Here is an 18,124-nt window from a genome sequence, read left to right on the forward strand (position 1 = left end):
AAGGCTTAGGTCTCAGCAAGATGTTTCTGAAATTAATTTAGTGCGTTAAACTGTTCATTAAGTAAATGTTCTCATTTTAAAGGTTTATATTTTGAATGATTCTTAATGACGTAGGACAGTTTGTTTGTAGAAAATGTGTATTTTATAATGCCTTATATCTTCTCAGCTAATTGGTGTGCTCTTTTTCTCTTGCTGTTCTTATTTTTTCCATTTCCTCTTCATCCTCATTCTAATTTACAGTGAAAAGGGTTTGGTGAAACAGGCAAAAACCTTAAATAGTGCAGCAAACAAACTGATTCAGAAGCATCATTAGACACTTTTGTGTCTGGTCACCTCACAGCTGTGACATCAGAACTCACTTATGAGGGGAGAACTTTAGAATTGCTAAAATCAACTGTTAAAATGTTAATTGTCACCTAACATTAATTTGGATTTTGCTGAATTTTTAAAACCAGTGAGTTTTTCTTCAGAGATTTAGTTGGATATAAAAATTCCTAACTTTGCCATTTAAACTGTGTTTAAATACCAACGAGTTGGCCAATAAACACCAGAAAAGCATAAGGAATGTGGCTCTGTACATCCTGGTGATGCATGCCGAATACAGAAACACAAGTCTTCAACATGTATGGATACTAGGTGCGTTGGTCAAGCCAATGTTGTATTGGCCAGCTGTGGAAAGTCAACTAGTTTTCTGTGTTTCCCTTTTTGTGAATTAGAAGAGCAAATGCATCCCTGGAAGTTGTTGAAAGTAGTTGTGTGCATACCCCAAGCCGTTACCCATTCTATTCTGTTTTGTGGGCTCAGCTCCAAGTCTAAGACAGATGGGCACGGCTCAGTAGCTCATCACCACGAAGACCAGCCCTCTTGTAACCAAGACTGCTTGCAACAATTTTTGCCTTAGTGACTTGGTGGGAGGGTGGGGGACTTATCCTTATTCCTTTAAAATTCATGTGTCCAGAATTAGTAGTTAGGTGTTTTAGAGTAACATGATAGAGTGGTAAGTTCAGTGAAAACCTCCTTATCTTTGCATTGCCTTCTACCTCTGCCATGAATCCCTCTAGACATATGTTGCTGTTCTTCCTTACTGAAGGAAGCTGAGGAGGGGTGTTTTGGTAGGTCTCTCCTCTTCCTAGAATGGGAAGTTACATGTTTTACAACAACAAAAAAATTAAAAATAGAAATCTGATCTTTATACTCTAGTGTTTAAAAGAAAAAACAAACAAAAAAAAATGCAGTGATGGGAGTGGAAATAAGAATTTGGTACTTGACTGCTCCTTATCTGAGTAGTTAGTGATTTAAAAGGAAGAGCTGCCTTTTTCTATTACACTTCTTTCATTTGCTTCCACATTTCTGCTGCTCAATACAAACATGGAATTTGCTGATGAAAGAACAGCTGAAGCTTGGGAACATCTATGAATAAGAAAAGTAGTTATCATCCTAACATCCCAGTGCAAAACATTAAGCAATTGTAGTGTGGCCAGCTGTAAACTAATGTCATCTTTGCTGTGGCCACAGAAGCTCAAGGTGCTGGACTGTTACAGGCTTTACTTTGCAAATGCTCCTAGAGATTTTTTTCTTTCAAGAAAATAATGTTTGGGGTTTTTCTGAGTAAAATTGATATTTCTTTTTGCTCAGATGAGACACAGAAATTATTTGGTGCCAGTTCCCCGTTTATTCTGTTGGATAGCGCTCCTTGGGGGCAGCAGACGGCAGATGTGACTGAAATGCAACTGGGAAAAAATATCTACTGATCTCACTAGATAGATTTAAAAACCTCTGAGGCTCAGCCTAGTCCTACTACGCACAAGCACATACCACTGCTTAGCTTGTTTAATGGACTCCCGCACATAAGCAGACTTGGAGAACGGATTTAAATCTTCTAGCGATGCCCAAGTCTCATGCTTGAGAGTATAAACTTAACCTTCTGTAATCTTTCACTAGAAAAGCATTTTAACTATTTGGGGGTGGGGGGGGGAATGACAAAAGCTTTCATCAAGGTATCCAAATAGCTATTTAGAATGGTTAACACCCCTGCCTCTCTCCTCAGATTTCTTCTGTAGAAACTGGGGTTCGGGCTCATTTTGTTTGCTGTCACAGCAAAGCTAAAGTAAGACAGAATTAAGCATCTGACAGTTTGATGTCAGGCCCAAAGGAGAGAAGCTTTGGTGTCTTAATGCCCAGGCACTTGAGTCAGTGTGACAGTCACTGGAAAAGACCAGGAAGATGCACTAATTCTAAATATAGTAGCTAACCTATGTTGCAAGTTCCAGCTACATGTGTAAAGCTGAAATGTAACGTACATTAAAATCAAATTTGACTTAAAATTTTGTGTACTTGAGGTTTGCTTTGAATCTGGATAAAAGTGATGTTTTATGTTTTTCATCTAATGGCTGTAAACTGTAGTAATAGAATAAAAAAAAATTGAAAATCAGAGCTTCTGCCTGGTTCACCTACATGTTACTTTTCTTTAAAATATTTTCCTCCTTCCCATTGTTTTTACCATCCCTTTTTTTGGCTATACCTTTTCACTGGGTTTTTTTATTTGTTGGTTAAAGTCGGTCTTCCTCCCCACCATGGCTTTTGTTTTTTATCACAAGTTCATGTGGCTCAAATCCAGATTGCGGCAGGCGGAGAAAGACCGTCAGTTGGCACAGCAGGACAACCGCCTCTTCAAGCAGGAGTTTGGGGACAAAATCAACAGCCTCCAGCTAGAAGTGGAAGAGCTCTCCAGGCAGCGGTGAAGAGATCCTTTTCTCATTTATGTTCTGGGTTGTTCTTCCTATACCTGGAAGAAAACGAGGCGGGTCAATCCTAAAAGGAGGAAGGAAAAGGGGCTGGAAAGACATGAGTGGCATTTTAGGTGGCAGATGATGTTAACGCAAGGGAGGTAAAATGCTTTGTGAACTAGCAAGACTTTTGAAGTTGAAATGTGAAAAATCTAATGGGAAGGAAATGCAAAAGAACTGAGTGGTCAGCAAAAGCCACAAGCAAAAGTACAAATCTGTATGGGGGTGAGTTATCAGAAACAGACTGTGGAACATCTCATGGATGGAAATGAAATGTCAAGATGTTCCTTTCAAACGTGGAAATTTCTATGGATATTTTCTGTGCTTTGGGCATCTGCACGTAACCATTTCTTTGGGAACTGACAGTGCTGTAGATGCAGAAGGATGGAGATCACCAAGCTTCAAAACCTGTTTGGGAAGCTTGGTTGATTCTTCATGTGCCTGGAGGTACTGTTGCAAGTTAACTTGCTGTAGAGATCTCAAGTTATCTGAATATGTGCTCTGGAGTACAGTAAGGCCTCTGGCTGCCATGCAGACCTCTCTAAAATCTAGCATTGCACCAGACTTCTTACTGTAGTAGCATAACCTTGAACCTGAAACAGATAATTTGTTGGCTGCTTATCATCAAGGATGTAGTTCAAAAGAAGTCTTTGCTGAGAGCTAATGTGTAAGAGTTAAGGAGCAAGGGAAACAGTCCTGAGTGTCGGTATGATAAACTGTTGTAATTTTTGTAGTTGAAACTGATAGCAATTTTGCCAGTGATGACTAAAAAGGTGGAAGTCAAATGCAGGGATCTTAGCAAGAGCTGTCAGTCTTCCCCTGCAGTGTCATCACTTCACCAGTGTTGGGAAAACAGAGGAATCCTCTTATCTTAAAGTGGCAGAGCACCTCTCTATCTGCAGACATAACGTATCCTCTGTTCTGCAGCAAGGTTGCTGGTGTGAACAGTGTGGACCCATTACTGGATGTGTTACTTTTTTTGGTCTCACATCCTGGCACAGCTGCTTCTGTCTCCTATTTCCAAAAGCTACAGAGGCCACCCACAAAGCCAGCAAATGGCTTTTATCAGAAATCTGTTCCACATCCCAGGTGTGTGTGGGTGAGCTTAGTGATAGTGTTAGGTGTAGGTGGGGAATGCATTTTACTGCTCGTGCTTTTAGCACTAAGTCAGTTTTACTGAATTAGCGTAGCTGTCTGGGGAGGATGTTTTCAAACCAGTATGTTTATTGCATCGGTTCATTTTTTTTCTGATAACTGTCTTCCTTATGCTAATGAGTGGCAGCATGAAAATAATGGTGCCTCCTTTACCAGGGCCTGTTAGTGATGTGAGATGCTAATGCACTGAGTTGGCAGGGGTGCTGAGTAGTGCTGCTTGAATTGTGTTCCTTTAAGAAGAAATGAGGCTTTGTGTGTTTTGGGTTGTTTCTAATTGAATTATAAACTTATCCCCTGATTGTTTTTCTTTTTGAATGCCCACATGGAGGAGGACTCATTTCTGGATCTAAGTTTCCAGCAGCTTTACTCACTTCATTTAAGACTATGTAGTTAATGAGGCTGCAGTCAAATGAGTTATTTAAAAATCCATTGGAGCACTGTTGAGACTAATGAGGGTAATAATGGAGAGATACATTTGTACTTAATGGAAATGAGGATTTTGAATGTTTTATAGTGCGAGTCTTGACAGTACATTTACCAGTTCAATTGATTTTGGAGCAAGGGTTGTTCCTTACAGTAGTTATCACATTTCTGTTCACTTCACTGGTAAAGACTACAGAAAGTGGGATTTTTTTATTTGTCAGGCAGAGCAGCAGAGCTTTCTGGTGCCCCAGAGTAAAGGGTCTGCGACCAGCAGCTGGATTTTGTTGTCCTTTGCTTCAGGTTGCACTGGTGGCCTTAGCTGTGCTCATAGCTTGGTGTTTTGAGGGTTGCACAAACTTAGTCATCAGGTTTCTTTTCTCCTAAATGGTGCAAGAGTTAGATGAAAAAACATTCAGATTCTCCATCCTGGCGTTTTGTGGCTTTAATGCACATTAAACAACTTTCTATTGGGAAGCAGTTTTTAGCTCAAGAGTTAGGCTTTAGAGTAAAGAGAGGGTTAAATGATTTTTACACAGTAGAGGCTCTTGATGTTGAGTGTTATGAAGCACAATTCCACCTTGATATTACAGGAGCCACCTTGAACTGGAACTGAAGCGGGAAAGAGAGAGATGGTCACACAGTCACCAGAGCAGCCAAGGAAACAAAAAAGGGCCAAAGAATTGGTTAAAACCGGTAATGGGACTTTTTTTCTTCTTGGCTTATATTTCGGTTATGGTTTCACTTTGTTCCTTCTTTCTTCCTGAGCTTTACTAGATAGTAAATGCATATTGTTAATTTGTCAGAGCAAGATGAGTTTTGGAACATTTTTTGCACACACCAAATGGATTTCTAGTTGAGCTGCAAAAAAAAAAAAAAAAAGATTTTAAGCATTACATTTAACTGCAGATTTCCTCATCAAGGCTGGGTACCTGATCAAATCTTGACTGTGCTGAGGACTTCCTTCAGTAGTTTAATAAAGCTAAGCGTAACACAGCAAGGGAGATGATTAAGCATTACATCTAATGAAAAGCAAGGTTGCTCGCTTCTTATTTGTGCATCATAAAAAGGGAAATTATCCTGGAAAAACAGTACAACTTGAAAAAATTATCTTTGGAGGGCATCACATGTCACTTGCAGTGCTTTTAGTGCATTAGAAAATTAAGTCTGTTTCTTTCTTTCATTCTTTCATTCTTTTCTTTTTTAAAAAAAGGCAAAATGAAGTGGTAATCTTGAGTAAAACTGATAGTTCCCAAGTGAAACTCCCTTTTTAGAAGTAATTTGCCTTTGAAAGTGAAAATCTGCCCTCCAGCTTTTTCTGTAAAATGAAAGAGGCTCTTTTGCTGAGAACTAGCAGTTATTTAGGAGAACAAAGCTCATGAAGTTGAGAACTGTGAAATAATGGAGGTGGTTTCCAAAATTCTGACATATGTTGTAGCATTTGAGACTTGCCTTCACTGGACTCCCCTGGGCTGTTCCTTTCTGTGTTTTGTTGGTTGGTTTTGTTTTTGTTTTTTTTTTTGTTGCTTACACATCGTGATAAGGATCTGCTTTTCCCCGCTGCTTATGTGACAGTGTGTCAGTGGGTGTGGGAGTGGCTGGTGGCAAGGGGGAAACAGTGAGATCAGTATTCTCCAAATACAAAAGTAAAATCTCCCTCTGCAGGGTCAGTAGCATGGCAAAGGTGAACTCTTTGTGAACATGTTAATGTGGTTTGACTGACTGATAAGTTCTTTTTGGCAGGATGGGAAGCTCAAAACCCAAGAGGAAAATGCCAAACTGAAACAGCCCCCAAGAGAAGAAAACAGTGTCCTGCAACACAAGTATGGAAGAAAGTACATCTCATTTTTGCCTCTTTTTCTGATTCTTGCTCCCTCTTCTCTGATTTCTTTGCTGCTGATGGGAAGTCTGGGATAGCGTGATTTCCCTGGCTGAAAAAGCATTTCAGCTTCCTGCCCCATCGTTAAAGTCTGTCTACATTTGAAACTTAAGCTTAGGATTTATTTTTGAATGTGGAGATAAGTTTAAGAACAGATAGGGAGGTGCTCTGTAATGAGTGCATTGCTTAGAGACAGCAGCAGCCTATTTGAACTACTCAGTGTCAGTGGCAATAAGGAGTGCTCTGACATTGTGCTGAATGCCAATAGAAAGGTGACTAGAAAAGTTTCGTCTTAAATATAGCGTAAGCTCTGTTCAAAGCTTCTTATTTGGATATTAAAAACCTTCCAGTCTTGTGGTGCTTTTTTGCACCTATTTCACAGTGTGTAAGCTATGAGCATTGGTCTGCCCATTTGTCTGGAAGGCTTCATAACAGCAGAATGTAATCATTGCCTGTTCCCAGATCTAGGGGATCAAACATTTTTCAGTCCTAAGTTTAAAGCTAGTTCTAAACTGTGTGTGCTGTCTGAACTGCTTTTTCCACATTCATGCTCCTCTTTTTTTTCCTGCTCTTCTGAAGTCATTTTACAAGCATTTCCATTTAGCCAGGAGTGTGCTGCCTGGCTCAGCTAGCAATATTCATTCTACAGCACCTCTCCTGACTGCTCTCACAGTCTCTCCTGTGTGAGCAGGCTTGGCAGTGTGGTTTTGAAGAAATAAACCAGAAATCACTGCAGATAGGATTTTAAAAATGGGATGAAGAGTCCTCTGATAGTCCCTATGTTTTTCTCAAAAGTAGCAGTGTGATTTTGATGCACTGGCTCGAACTAATGATGTTTTTCTCTTGTAGGTTACAGAATAGCACCCAGGAGGAGCAGGTTGGTGATGCCTTTTTTTTTTTTTTTTTTTTTGCATTTAAATACTAGCAAGTGTGCTGAGGGAGCTCCTGAGTCACTGCATCGTCTTCCCTGCTGCAAATACCCTGAAGTTTGTTGTCAGGCTTTGCCTTCATAAAGATTTATCCCTGTAGAGTATGTAGCAGCAATGTGGATGGATCTCTAGTGGAAAAGTGCTGCTTATCTCAGTAGAAAGGCTTTTAGTTGTCAGCGCTGCATGTGAGTTGATTTTGTTTCCTCAGAAAAACTGTTATTTTTAAACTAATATTAAATTCTTTTGTAATTCCTTTGCCCCTTGCCTGTTCTGGGTTAGCGTCTGAAAAAAAGAACAAGGAAGGCATAATCTAGTGTTTGCAAAAATGGCAGTGTGTAACCTCCTTGGTTTGGGTTAAGGTTTTGCAAGTTCCTGTGTAGGCTGCAGTGAAGGTTATTTGTTTGTGTTTAGTTGGTTACTTCTGAGTATGTCAGATTGACCCAAGTGTGTTCTTTCTCCCATGGGTGCCTGACAAAGCATGGCTAGAACCACCAACTCTCAACAGGATGAACATGCTCATTTAGTCCTGTCCACCAGTAATTTCTTCTTCCATCACCAATTATTCCTGGTGAAAAAATATATTTTGTTTCTCCACTTGCTGCTGGGCCAGCAGTCTCTATGTAGGCCTGTAAACAAAGTCGCATGGTCCTTGGCTTGCAGAGCTGTACGCTGCTTCCCAATCTGCCCTTGGAACTCTGGTGAGCCCGCTGGGCTGAGTGTTGCTGCAGAGGAGAGGGTGATTTCTCAGGGCTCATGCCTCTTAGTTGATTTTGGTTACCTCTAAGTGAATTAATGAGGGACAGCAAAAGGTAACGCCACTTCTACAGGTACTCTTCAGATTTTAGCCAGTGCATCTTGTCCTGCAAATAAATACGCGTTAGTCCTGTGTGTCTGCCTGGTGTATTGTGAAAAAGAGGGCTTAAAAACACAACAGTGTGAAATCTTCATCCCTGTTGTAAAATAAGGATCAGCCACAGAGCTTTGCTACCAAAACCATGGAAAGCAGGGAGTAAAGCAGAATGCCTTGACTTTTGTCGTGGGTTTAGGAACAGCCATCAGGACCTGGAAATGCTCAGATCTGCCAGCTCTGCCAGGAAGAAAGCAGCCGAAGCAAGAAGAAGGTAACTCCAAGGACTTACATTGTCATCTCAGCCATGTGGTGAATGTGCATTTCCTCTTATTTACATTTTTCATGAGATGATCAAGGTGGTTTCCCAGGTTTTCCATCTCTGAGATGGATTAGAAGCAAGGATTGTTAACACTTGCTACTTCACTTTCCTTCACTGATGCTGAGGAGCAATTCCTAAGGAAACAGTCAGGGTGCTCTTAAAAAAACTGCCATCAGTGCAGTGAACATTCTGGTCTCAGTGTTGCTGCATACTTAAGAGATGAACAAGCTGGTGTCATTTGGTTGTATTTTCACCCAGTTTACCTAACCTCCCAAGACTTGAACCAGAGAGCTTCATTGGGAGGCTGGGGACAAACTGGTCCTTCAGGCAGTGCAGGTGAGGCCAGCTTCTGTCATGCAGGGCTCTGACCTCTGCTCTCAGTTAGAGATGAACCAGTACCATGTTTCCAAATAGCCCTTGGAAATATCTAGGGGAAAGCTGGGGAGCACAGTGAGGTCACCTGGACATGGAGCTTTCAGACTATGTTTAAATGGCTGTAAAATAAATCTACATCACTCGTGACAAAATACTCTAGCTGCAACTATACTGAAGCAATTAAAACTTGAATGCTTCATTTTTGGTAACTCTTACCCACTTAAGTCTTCACCTACTCTTCGACTTAATGAGCTCCAGAGTAGCCTGGTGCTGAGCACAAGGACAAGTTTCTGGCCTTCAGAGGGGGCATCTTTCTCTAGTCCAGTGGAGGATTTGAGTTAACTGAAGGTTATCAAGAAAACACTCAAGTTTGTTTTCATCACTTGTGTCGTTAGTATCCTGTAACTTTTTCTGTCCTCTTCCTGCAGAATATCTGCAAGAACTGTGGTGGTACCTTCTGTGAAACTTGTTCAGCAAATGAGCTGCCCCTCCCGTCCAGTATTAACCCAGAGCGCGTCTGCAATCCCTGTCACGAGCAACTCATCCAGCAGTATTCCACCAATCCCGTGTAGGAGGCAGGCTGCAGAGTGTGGTGAGACCATAAAAATTGCTGTAGCAGGTGATCGTCTCTGGAGTTGTTCGAGGAGAATTTGAAGACACTTACCTGTGTTCTTTGGAGGGGGGAAGCAGCTTTATGGTGTTTTGGTCAAAAGAGACTGTAAACAGAAGAGCCTGGGCCTTCCCTGTACAGAAATCTGCCAGCTCTCTGACCTGGGCTTGTGCTGGGGAGAGCTGCTTGAGGAATGTCACACCAAGTGGCCATAAGTGTGATCAGGCAGCCTTGTGGTGCTGCGAGAACAGTCCCCACCTGAGAGCCACGTGTCTGTGTGCAAGTCAGGAGCATGTCAAGCAGGGTCATGCTGCTGCTAAGCAATGGCTTACTGAAAGCAAAACAGCAGTTTTTTAATCCTCGCATCTGGCTGCATTTGAAATACCATTTCCCCCTTCCCTGCTGTCTCTGACAATCTGGCTCAACTGTGCTCCTTCAGTGCCAGGAGCCCAGTTAACAATAACCAGAAGGAAAAAAGCATTTTCTGACACTGTTTCTTTGACTCAGTCCTCCAGCAGTAGGCTTGCTATGCAAATCATTACCAAACAAAGATGTGAAATGATCCTGTATTTTTAGGGACTTTGGATGGGGTTAAGATTTTCTATTTTGGTGTGTGTGACATTGGAGAACTGACCTGCACTGATCTAGCACGGAAATGCTTTAAGGCATCTCTGAACTTCCTACTGGAGACCCTCACTGTGACTTTGTGACCACAAAATGGTGGTCAGTCCAAAGAGCTGCAACAGAACATCCCATCCTGATGTTCTGGGGAATTGGGGTCCCAAGGGTTTAGTTACAAATCACCATTACACAGAGGGTTTAAGACCACATCTTCACACCTCTCCCCCTCATGAGCACAAAATAGTAATACAGCTGTTTTTTCACTGGTTTTGCATTAGATCAAAATGAAAGTGAGATGAACTCAACAGTGCTTTTTGCCTTTAAGATATCCTGATGGAAAAACAGCTTAAAATCTTTCATAGTTTGTGCTACATCAGTCTTTGTTGCCGTGACCTCAGGGACACACGTTACTTCAAAAAGCAGTGGTGACTTCCTTGTAAAGCACACGCATCATGTCATAGTGTATTTGGTCTGCTTTGTACTGAAGCCTGCTTCAGACTTTAGGGCCAATGAATGTTTTGCAAACTCTAGAAAATGGATGTATCTGTGTGTGACAAAGGCATTTGACTTAAGTTTTATTAGGAGACAGTAGTTAATTCCTTGGAGGAATTCATTAGACTGGCTGAAACTGCACTAAAAAACATATCAGAGTTGAGGTTCTTCACATGATTGCTGCTAGAGTTTGTTTGTCCTATAATTTTTTCTCTTTCCTAGTTCCTTGTAGGCCTCAGTGTATTCAGTTGCCCAAGTGCGCCACCTCCTCTCAGTGCCCTTCAGAAACAGAGCACTGAAGAAGGGGAAGCAAGCTTCAGTTTTCCTTTTTCTGCCCTTCATGGTACCTTGCTGCTATTCTTGACAGTAGGCAAGAAATGAATAGTGTTGAAATTTAAGAAGCCTAGAATTCAGGTGTGAGCAAATACTGCCTTTGCAGGCTGAAATGCCATAGCTAAGGCACAAGATACCAGATTTATTGTTAGTTTTGTGTACATGTTGTACACACTTAAGAGATTGCAAATTCCTGCCTCCAAATCCAGTGACTTATCCTGCAGGAGAAAGTCTGACCCAGGCAGTTTCAGTGCTGGAGGATTAAATTGGAAACCAAGCACTTACTGTGAAGTAACTTTAATGCTGGTACCTTGAGCAGTTTCACACTCTGAAGTGACAGCTCATCTGTGACCTCTACATAGCTTTCTACTGTTCCAGCAGGAGTGGCTGCTGCTCTTCTTGCTTGAAGGCTGAGATGATCTTTACGTAGAAAGCAGGACAGTTCTTGAGCAGGTCCTTTACAGTTACAGTATGAGAACATCCCTTTACAGAGGCAGCTGAAAACCCATCAAAATAGGGCTCTGGGTGCTGTAATTAAAACTGGCATTTGGAAAGGTGTGAGAGCAAGATGATGTTAGCTGTCAGTTGTCTGTGCTGACACATGACTCCTTTATTTCTTTGACTCACTGGAGGGCTCTGCTTTTTAGTACTGGTTGTTGTGCTTTGTGATGCTGCAAATGTGTAAGGCACGTTTGCTCAGGTACTGGTGGTAATGCTGGATTTCTGAGTTTACACCAAGACAGTTGGACTGTGGGGAGCAGAAAGCAGTTTTTCTGATATTAATTTTGTTCTACATGCAATAATAAAAACTTTCTCATCTGGATCCTGTGTCCCGAGTGGTCTTTGTCTTCTGCTTTGGCTATGGCTATAGAAGCATTTCCAAACCAGTAGCAGATGCCAACAAAGAAATTAAAGACATGTGGCAAGAGGGACAAGGTTATAAGCTGTGCCTACTGCCTTCTGTCTACTGGGATCTTAGACCACTTGATTGCTGTTAATTGTCCACACTGGTGTTTTATTAATACTTTGCTACCACTGTGCAGCTTGAAACTAGAACTGTCTGTCCTGCAGCATTTGCCATTCCTCCATTATAGTTTTTCTACCACTGTGATAGACAATCTTTCTATGGCACATCAACACGCTTTATTACATGCTGTTACATAAATCCAAATGATATTTTATACAGCTTATCCTTGTAATTGAGCAGCGACTCTCATACTCAATCTTTGCTTCTACCCCAGGAATGCGTTCACTTCGACCTATGAGGAAAGGAGAGGGAAAAAGACAAACAGAAACCATCACTACTTCATTGCAGCTTATTATTCTCCAGTTCTGAAAGTGTATCACTGCATTTTATTTCAAAGTATTGCTGCCAACGCTGGAGTTGTAGAATTGAGCATTGTTCCAAAAAGCGTCACCAAAAAGAGTAAGACACAAACAGTCTGTAATGGAGAAGTGCCATGTGCAGCTGAAATGTCTTACATGGGGAGCCAGAAACAATTCTGGGTGCTGCTCCTCCACTTCTATGCCAGAGACTGCAGCCAAATCAGAACTTCTACCAGGTGGAAACTAGGACAGCTTCAAGGGGAGGAGGAAAATGCAAGTGGAAAAAGCACTCCGGCACATTCCAGCAGGCCTCAGCTGCACCAGGGTGAGTTTCAGGGAGGTGGTGTGGTAGCTGGGTAGTGCAGCAACCTTTCTCTGCCAGCTGTGGCTGTCACCTCAGAAATGCACTGTTGCCCCTCTGCCATAGATATGTGTTTCTATCTGAATGCACAGTCCTGTGTGCCTAGGCTTGATGCCTGACCTCAGATTAGCTGTGATGATCAGCTTCAGTCATTTGCTCTAAATGTTAGCCTGGATGCTATCTGAAATTCAAAATATCAAGTGTGCTAAAAACAAAAAGGGAACAATATAAAAGAAAGATGCACTCACCAAATCTGAGATCTCGACAATGGTCGCTAGTGGTGTCCTGCAGCCTTCGGCTGTTCCTTCAGGAATACTTCAACATCACCAAACTCTAGGGATAAATATGGGAAAGGTATTTTGCATTCAGTGACCTGCAGATGGAGTAATTTGGAAACCTAGTTTTCAGACAATCCTGTTGCACAGGGTGCTACCAGTAGCGAGACAAGGAGAGCCAGAGTACCCATGGATCCATGTCTTGGAGCTGTAGAACACCCTTCCTCTTTACTTACGCAGCTGTGCCCTCTCCTTAGCCATCGCAGCGACTGCGTCATCATAGCTCTCAAAATGCACGTCGGCTTCACCTGTGGCAACTCCATCGGAGTTGTATTCTATTAGGATCCTTTTGGGCCTCAGTGGAGCAAAAAACTGAAAAGAAGGAAAAACAGGAATCCAAAAGGTGAGTGCGGTAAGAAAGAATTAAGAGGAACACACCCCGTTACCAGAAAATGCCATGTTTTTGCTCATAAACCACATCCAACCACGGGGACTGAGCACTTGAGCAGCACAGGAGTCCCTTCCTCTCAGCGTGAAGCAGTTTCACAGCCAACAACTAAATCTGATGCATACTTTTACTGCTACTTACATCTATTATGTCTTGGGCGCTAACTTGGGTAGGAAAACCCCTCACATGGACAGTACGTAGTGATGATAAGATGCTCCCAGATTGTGAACAAGGCCCAGAGCTTTCTGCTGCTTCGCTAGCTGGTTCTGTAGAATGGAGGAGAAACATTAACACCTGCAATTACCAATTCCATACATGAAAGTTGTAGACACCGTGCTCCCAGCAGCAGACAGCAACAGTGAAACAAAGGAGCCTCAAAGAAGTCACGCAGCACAGGGCTAGACTCACCATTCTGTCTTTCGACACTGGAGCCTCTGGGGTAATCCAACTCTCTTTCTTCTGCAGTGGATCCCATCTCTCTTCTCAGTCTTATCATCTCCTTGCGAAGAGACAAATGCCTCTGCATTTCACGCTTTGTACTTATGTATACTTCTATGTATCTAGGATTACAAGGAAAAGGTTTTACTGCTATGAAATTGGTAGGATTCAGTGTAATAAGGCGTGTGTCAAATGTGAAAAAATTAATCCCAAATGAAGGGTAAGAAAGCATGTCAAGTCACTGAATTATTGGGTGCATCTACAGAACAGTGGTTTAACATGGGCAGGTGGACAAACAAAAAAACACTAAATCTGAGTATGAGATAGCAGGCAAAGCAGCTGATGTTAAGCTAAAAGGCAAGCTGTGAAGTCACACCACATGCTCTTATACCAAGTTCTTCTACCCTCTGTTAATCACAGCACAGCACCTACCTATTCTCTATGTACTCCTTATGCCTTAGTAGAGCTTTAGCTACCATTTCCGGTGCTGCAAACTGCACATAAGCTTCTCCTGATTTTCTTTCTCCCCGATAAACAAAAGTGATGTCAGTTATCCTCAAACCTATTAGGAGGGTGGGAGAAAAAGGCATTTACATTATTAGGAACTTGTGCTATGGCTCAAAGACATCTCTTCCCTAACTCTTCTTGTTTAAGCAAATGAATCCAGCAGCTCCTACTCCCCAGAATAACTGTTCACGGTGGACAAAATACATGCACACTTTAAACTTTTTTAAAAATTCAAAATTATAGGATTTACATTAGCTTTTACAGGAGCTTTAATTGCCAGTGATAGCCCTGCAACAGACTGATTTCAACTTTATTTAACTGTTGATGATAACCTACTGCCAGTGGCCTTCATGTCTGGTATGTTGGCTGTCACTGAGCCTTAGTGCTGGAAAACATGCCCACCTGCAGTGGGAGAAACACCAGGAGGAAGAAGTGGTTGCAGTTTACTCTACAACCTAATCTCCTAAGAAACATTGATTAACTCTGCAAACACTAGGAAAGCATCTTTCCTATTAAGTGCATGCAGCAACCATGTGGCTTGCTCCAGCCCTGAGGGCAAAGAACACACACCCTGCTCAGTAGTTGCTTGGCTGGGCAATTCTGCAACAACTAAGGTATAACTGGAAACAGGTTACCCAGAGAGGTGGTGGAAGCCCCGTTCCTGAAGACCTTCAAGGTCAGGCTGGACAGAGCTCTAAGCACCACTATGTAGCTGTAGGTGTGCCTGTTCCTTGCAGTGGGTTGAATATGATAGCCTTTAAAAGTCCCCTCCAACTCAAATGATTCTATGATTCTGACTATTCACATGAACAAGCCATTATTTAAAAATAAAAGAAACTGTAAGAACCCATTAAACTTAGCTGCTACAAGTGTTCATAGGTACATTAGTTTGGAAAGGACCTACAAGATCATCTAGTCCAACCATCCTCCCATCACCATCTGTTAATGTGTTAACGTTACCACACGTGACCTGTTATAGTAATACTGCAAAGTGCTACACTGCACTCACTTGTCCTCAAGAGACATGGGACCCTTCCATATGAAGAGAAGATGGGAGGAATTTAATCACTGTTTACAAATATCTAAAGCACAGGAGTCAAGTTGATGGGGGCAGGCTCCTTTTGGCAGTGAGCAGCAACAGAACAAAGGGCAATGGGCAGAAACTGGAAAATGGAGTTCCATCCTAACGCAAGGATGAACTTATTTACTGTGAAAAGGATGGAATACTGGAACAGGCTGCCCAGAGAGGTTGTGAGTCTCCTTCTCAGGAGCTGACTCGAGATCTGCCTGGATGCCTTCCTGTGTGACCTGCTGTAGGGAACTGCTTTAGTAGGAGCTGTGAGTCATTGATCTCTAGTATTTCCTTCCAACCCCTACAATTCTGTGATTCTGTCCTTTAACAGGCATACATCTTTCTTTTTGGCAATTTTTGTACCAGTAGCAATCCCAGTGCAGAAAAATAAATTTAGATTCCCCCCCATGTATTTTCCCCCTAAATGAGTGCCGCAAATACTGATGACAGAACTCCAGAAAGTTAAAAGCAGCCAATAATCTTCCAGCCAAAAGCTTGTTCAGAAAGCTTTAGTTGCCTCTGACAGCAGGGGAAGCTGCTGTTTAAGGTGTTCATGTTTGCATGTGCTCTTTCAGCTCTCATTTAGGGGAATGACTGCTAAGCTAAATGTGAACTTGAAGCACAAAACACCTCATAAACAGAGAGCAAAAATTAGCTTGATTTACCTGCAAAAAAATCTGCAATGTCATCCTCTGTGGAGTCAAACGGAAGGCCTCTGAGTAGTACAACTCCATCACTCATGACTTCCGACTCATAGCGCAGGCTCTGCAGTAATCCATCTACATCCTTATCGTGTATTTCATGAACTGCAAGGCACAAAACATGTTTTCCTTCATGGTACAGAGAAGGTAGCATTCTGCATGCACCTTCTAAGGTCCCTCACACATGCACAACTTCATCTTTCCCCACATTGCCCCCACATACTTGATGACCACCCACATCACAAGTGATTTTGCTTTTCAAATACAGTTCAAGTGGCTCTGACTTTGCAGTGCCTTGTTTGCCAGCTTTTGCTTCCTGCTGTCCCCCTGGCACCAGCCTGGTTTTGTACTCAAGCAGTTCTTACTATTGTGTTTTCTTCCCATTTAACTTCTGCTGCTCAAACCCACCTTTCACATAACGTGTGCCCATGTATCTCAAGTTCTTTTCCAATGCTTTCTGGACATCTGCTTTTGACTCGAGCTCAATCAAGGCATCTCCTCTGCGTCTCCCATCCCTGTTTAGGAGGAAGTGTATGCCATTCTCACCGTTCCGGATCTTACAGCCTGGAAATCAGGGAACACAGGACAGAGAAACACGTGCAGCCGTTGTCAAGCACAGAGGGGCTTTTGATCCCTGACCAAACCTGACAGTTCTGCACCAAGCTGTTCCCCTGTCCCGAAGGGCAGGCTGAGTAACTCACGTTTCTACCCTGAGCTCTAACACATAAGCTTACTATCAAAGAAAGCCATCATCTCCTTCTTGGTGCACGCGAACGGGAAGCCATGTGCCCTGATAAGAAACACCGAGTCCTCGCTCTCCTCCTTGGGGGGCTCCGGGTCCCGCTCGGCGAGCTGCCCCTCCTGCGTCGGCGAGTCGATAACCTGCCAACAGAGAGCCATCAGCAGGGAACGGGGGAGCGCGCGCCCGCCCGCCCCCAAAGGCCTCGAGCGCCCCTCAGCACGCCGCCATCTTGGGCCCACACCTGGCTGTAGCAGCGCGCGGCGGCGCGGAGCGGGAAGGCGGCCTGCGGCGCTCCAGGCCCCGGGCCGAGGAAGGCGGCGGCGTTGAGGAGGCGGCGGCGGGCGCAGGCAGGGCTCAAGCAGGGCGGCAGCGGCCACGGGCGGCGGCCCAGCAGCAACGCGGCCAGCCCGCGCCTAGCGACAACGGCGGCGGCCATGGTCGGCGAGCGGAGGGGGGACTGCGGCTCCGCCTCCCCTTCCCAGGGGAGCAACGGGCCGGGGCGGAGCTGTGGAGATCGCCGGGTAGTGCTGCCGTTCCGTTACATTCCGTCAGTTTTCTCTCTAAACCTTTTAAAGGAGCAGACTTCATAGGTGCAGAAAGGTAATTATAGTAATTTCTCTTCAATATCTAGCTTTTCCTAGCTGTCATAGAATCATTAAGCTTGATAAATGACCGCTGAGATCATCCAGTTCAACCCCCAGCCCACCCCCGCTGTGATCACCGTGTCCCTCAGTGCCACATCTCCACAGTCCTTGAACACCTCCAGGGATGGTGACACCACCACCTCCCTGGGCAGCCTGTGCCACTGATTCACCACTCTTTCCTATAGGAAATGTTTCCTAATACCCAGCCTGAACTGCTCTCCTGGCACAACTTAAGGCCATTACCTATCACTGATACCTGGGAGAAGAGGCTGACCTCACCACAACCTCATTTCAGATCATTTTAGAGGCTCCTGAGCCTCCTCTTTTCCAGACTGAACTGTAAGTTGTCACTGAAATAAACAGATCCCTGAATCCTATATGTCAAGGGAATGCTGCATGTGTTCCTCTTTCAGGCACATGATTTGTTCTTGAAGGTTTGGGGTCCAAGCGAGGTGCAAGGCAGATTCTTCTCAACAAACAGAAGTCCTCTGGCCACTTTGCCTCCAGCGCACCTTCATCCCAAGTTCAGTGACTACCAGACCACTGCCCGCCGCTGTCCCATAGCCTGTCAGTATTTGCCAGTCACCTTTAGAGGGCACCGTTCTGCCGGGCATCTGTCAACACTGAAGTTTCCTGGGCATCTCTGGGCTTTTTGGCTGGCATAAGGAAGGAGAGATTTTGAATTTGTCAGTAGGATCTGGAGGAAAAAAAAAATTGTCCTAGGACAATAGAACTTGCATTTATTCACTCTTCAGTGCTGATGTTGAATGAAGCCTACCTAGCAGAGTACATCAGTTGTGCTAAATGTAAAGAGAATGCAGAGATGCCCCTGGTGTGCAGT

The 18,124-nt window shown here is 43.5% G+C and overlaps 2 protein-coding genes across 11 annotated transcripts in view; one reads left to right on the forward strand and one right to left on the reverse strand.

Moving 5' to 3' along the window:
* The window catches only part of RUFY3 (RUN and FYVE domain containing 3), a 51,982-nt gene extending 40,907 nt beyond the window's left edge, over positions 1–11,075 (forward strand). For 5 of the 10 annotated variants that reach the window (XM_065736738.1, XM_065736741.1, XM_065736743.1 and 2 more), the window contains 6 exons: positions 2,618–2,737; positions 4,955–5,057; positions 6,105–6,184; positions 7,090–7,117; positions 8,216–8,290; positions 9,142–10,240. In XM_065736738.1, coding sequence (XP_065592810.1) covers positions 2,618–2,737; positions 4,955–5,057; positions 6,105–6,184; positions 7,090–7,117; positions 8,216–8,290; positions 9,142–9,285 — 550 coding nt within the window. In that variant the 3' untranslated portion in view covers positions 9,286–10,240. The other 5 variants (XM_065736746.1, XM_065736748.1, XM_065736747.1 and 2 more) reach the window with 3 other exon arrangements.
* Positions 11,076–11,889: 814 nt separating this feature from the next.
* Positions 11,890–17,093, reverse strand: GRSF1 (G-rich RNA sequence binding factor 1). Its single transcript, XM_065736749.1, has 10 exons — positions 16,881–17,093; positions 16,632–16,779; positions 16,306–16,461; positions 15,862–16,002; positions 14,050–14,179; positions 13,588–13,739; positions 13,321–13,445; positions 12,968–13,103; positions 12,705–12,789; positions 11,890–12,028 (listed from the first exon to the last, which is right to left on the reverse strand). The coding sequence occupies exons 1-9, from the start codon at positions 17,073–17,075 to the stop codon at positions 12,731–12,733; spliced, it is 1,242 nt and encodes a 413-aa protein (XP_065592821.1). The 5' UTR covers positions 17,076–17,093; the 3' UTR covers positions 11,890–12,028; positions 12,705–12,730.
* Between the last annotated feature and the right edge of the window lie 1,031 nt (positions 17,094–18,124).

Source organism: Cyrtonyx montezumae, unplaced genomic scaffold (assembly GCF_038088225.1).
Source record: "Cyrtonyx montezumae isolate F1298 unplaced genomic scaffold, pur_monq_1.0 scaffold_2, whole genome shotgun sequence".
In the NCBI taxonomy this organism is placed as follows: Eukaryota; Metazoa; Chordata; class Aves; order Galliformes; family Odontophoridae; genus Cyrtonyx; species Cyrtonyx montezumae.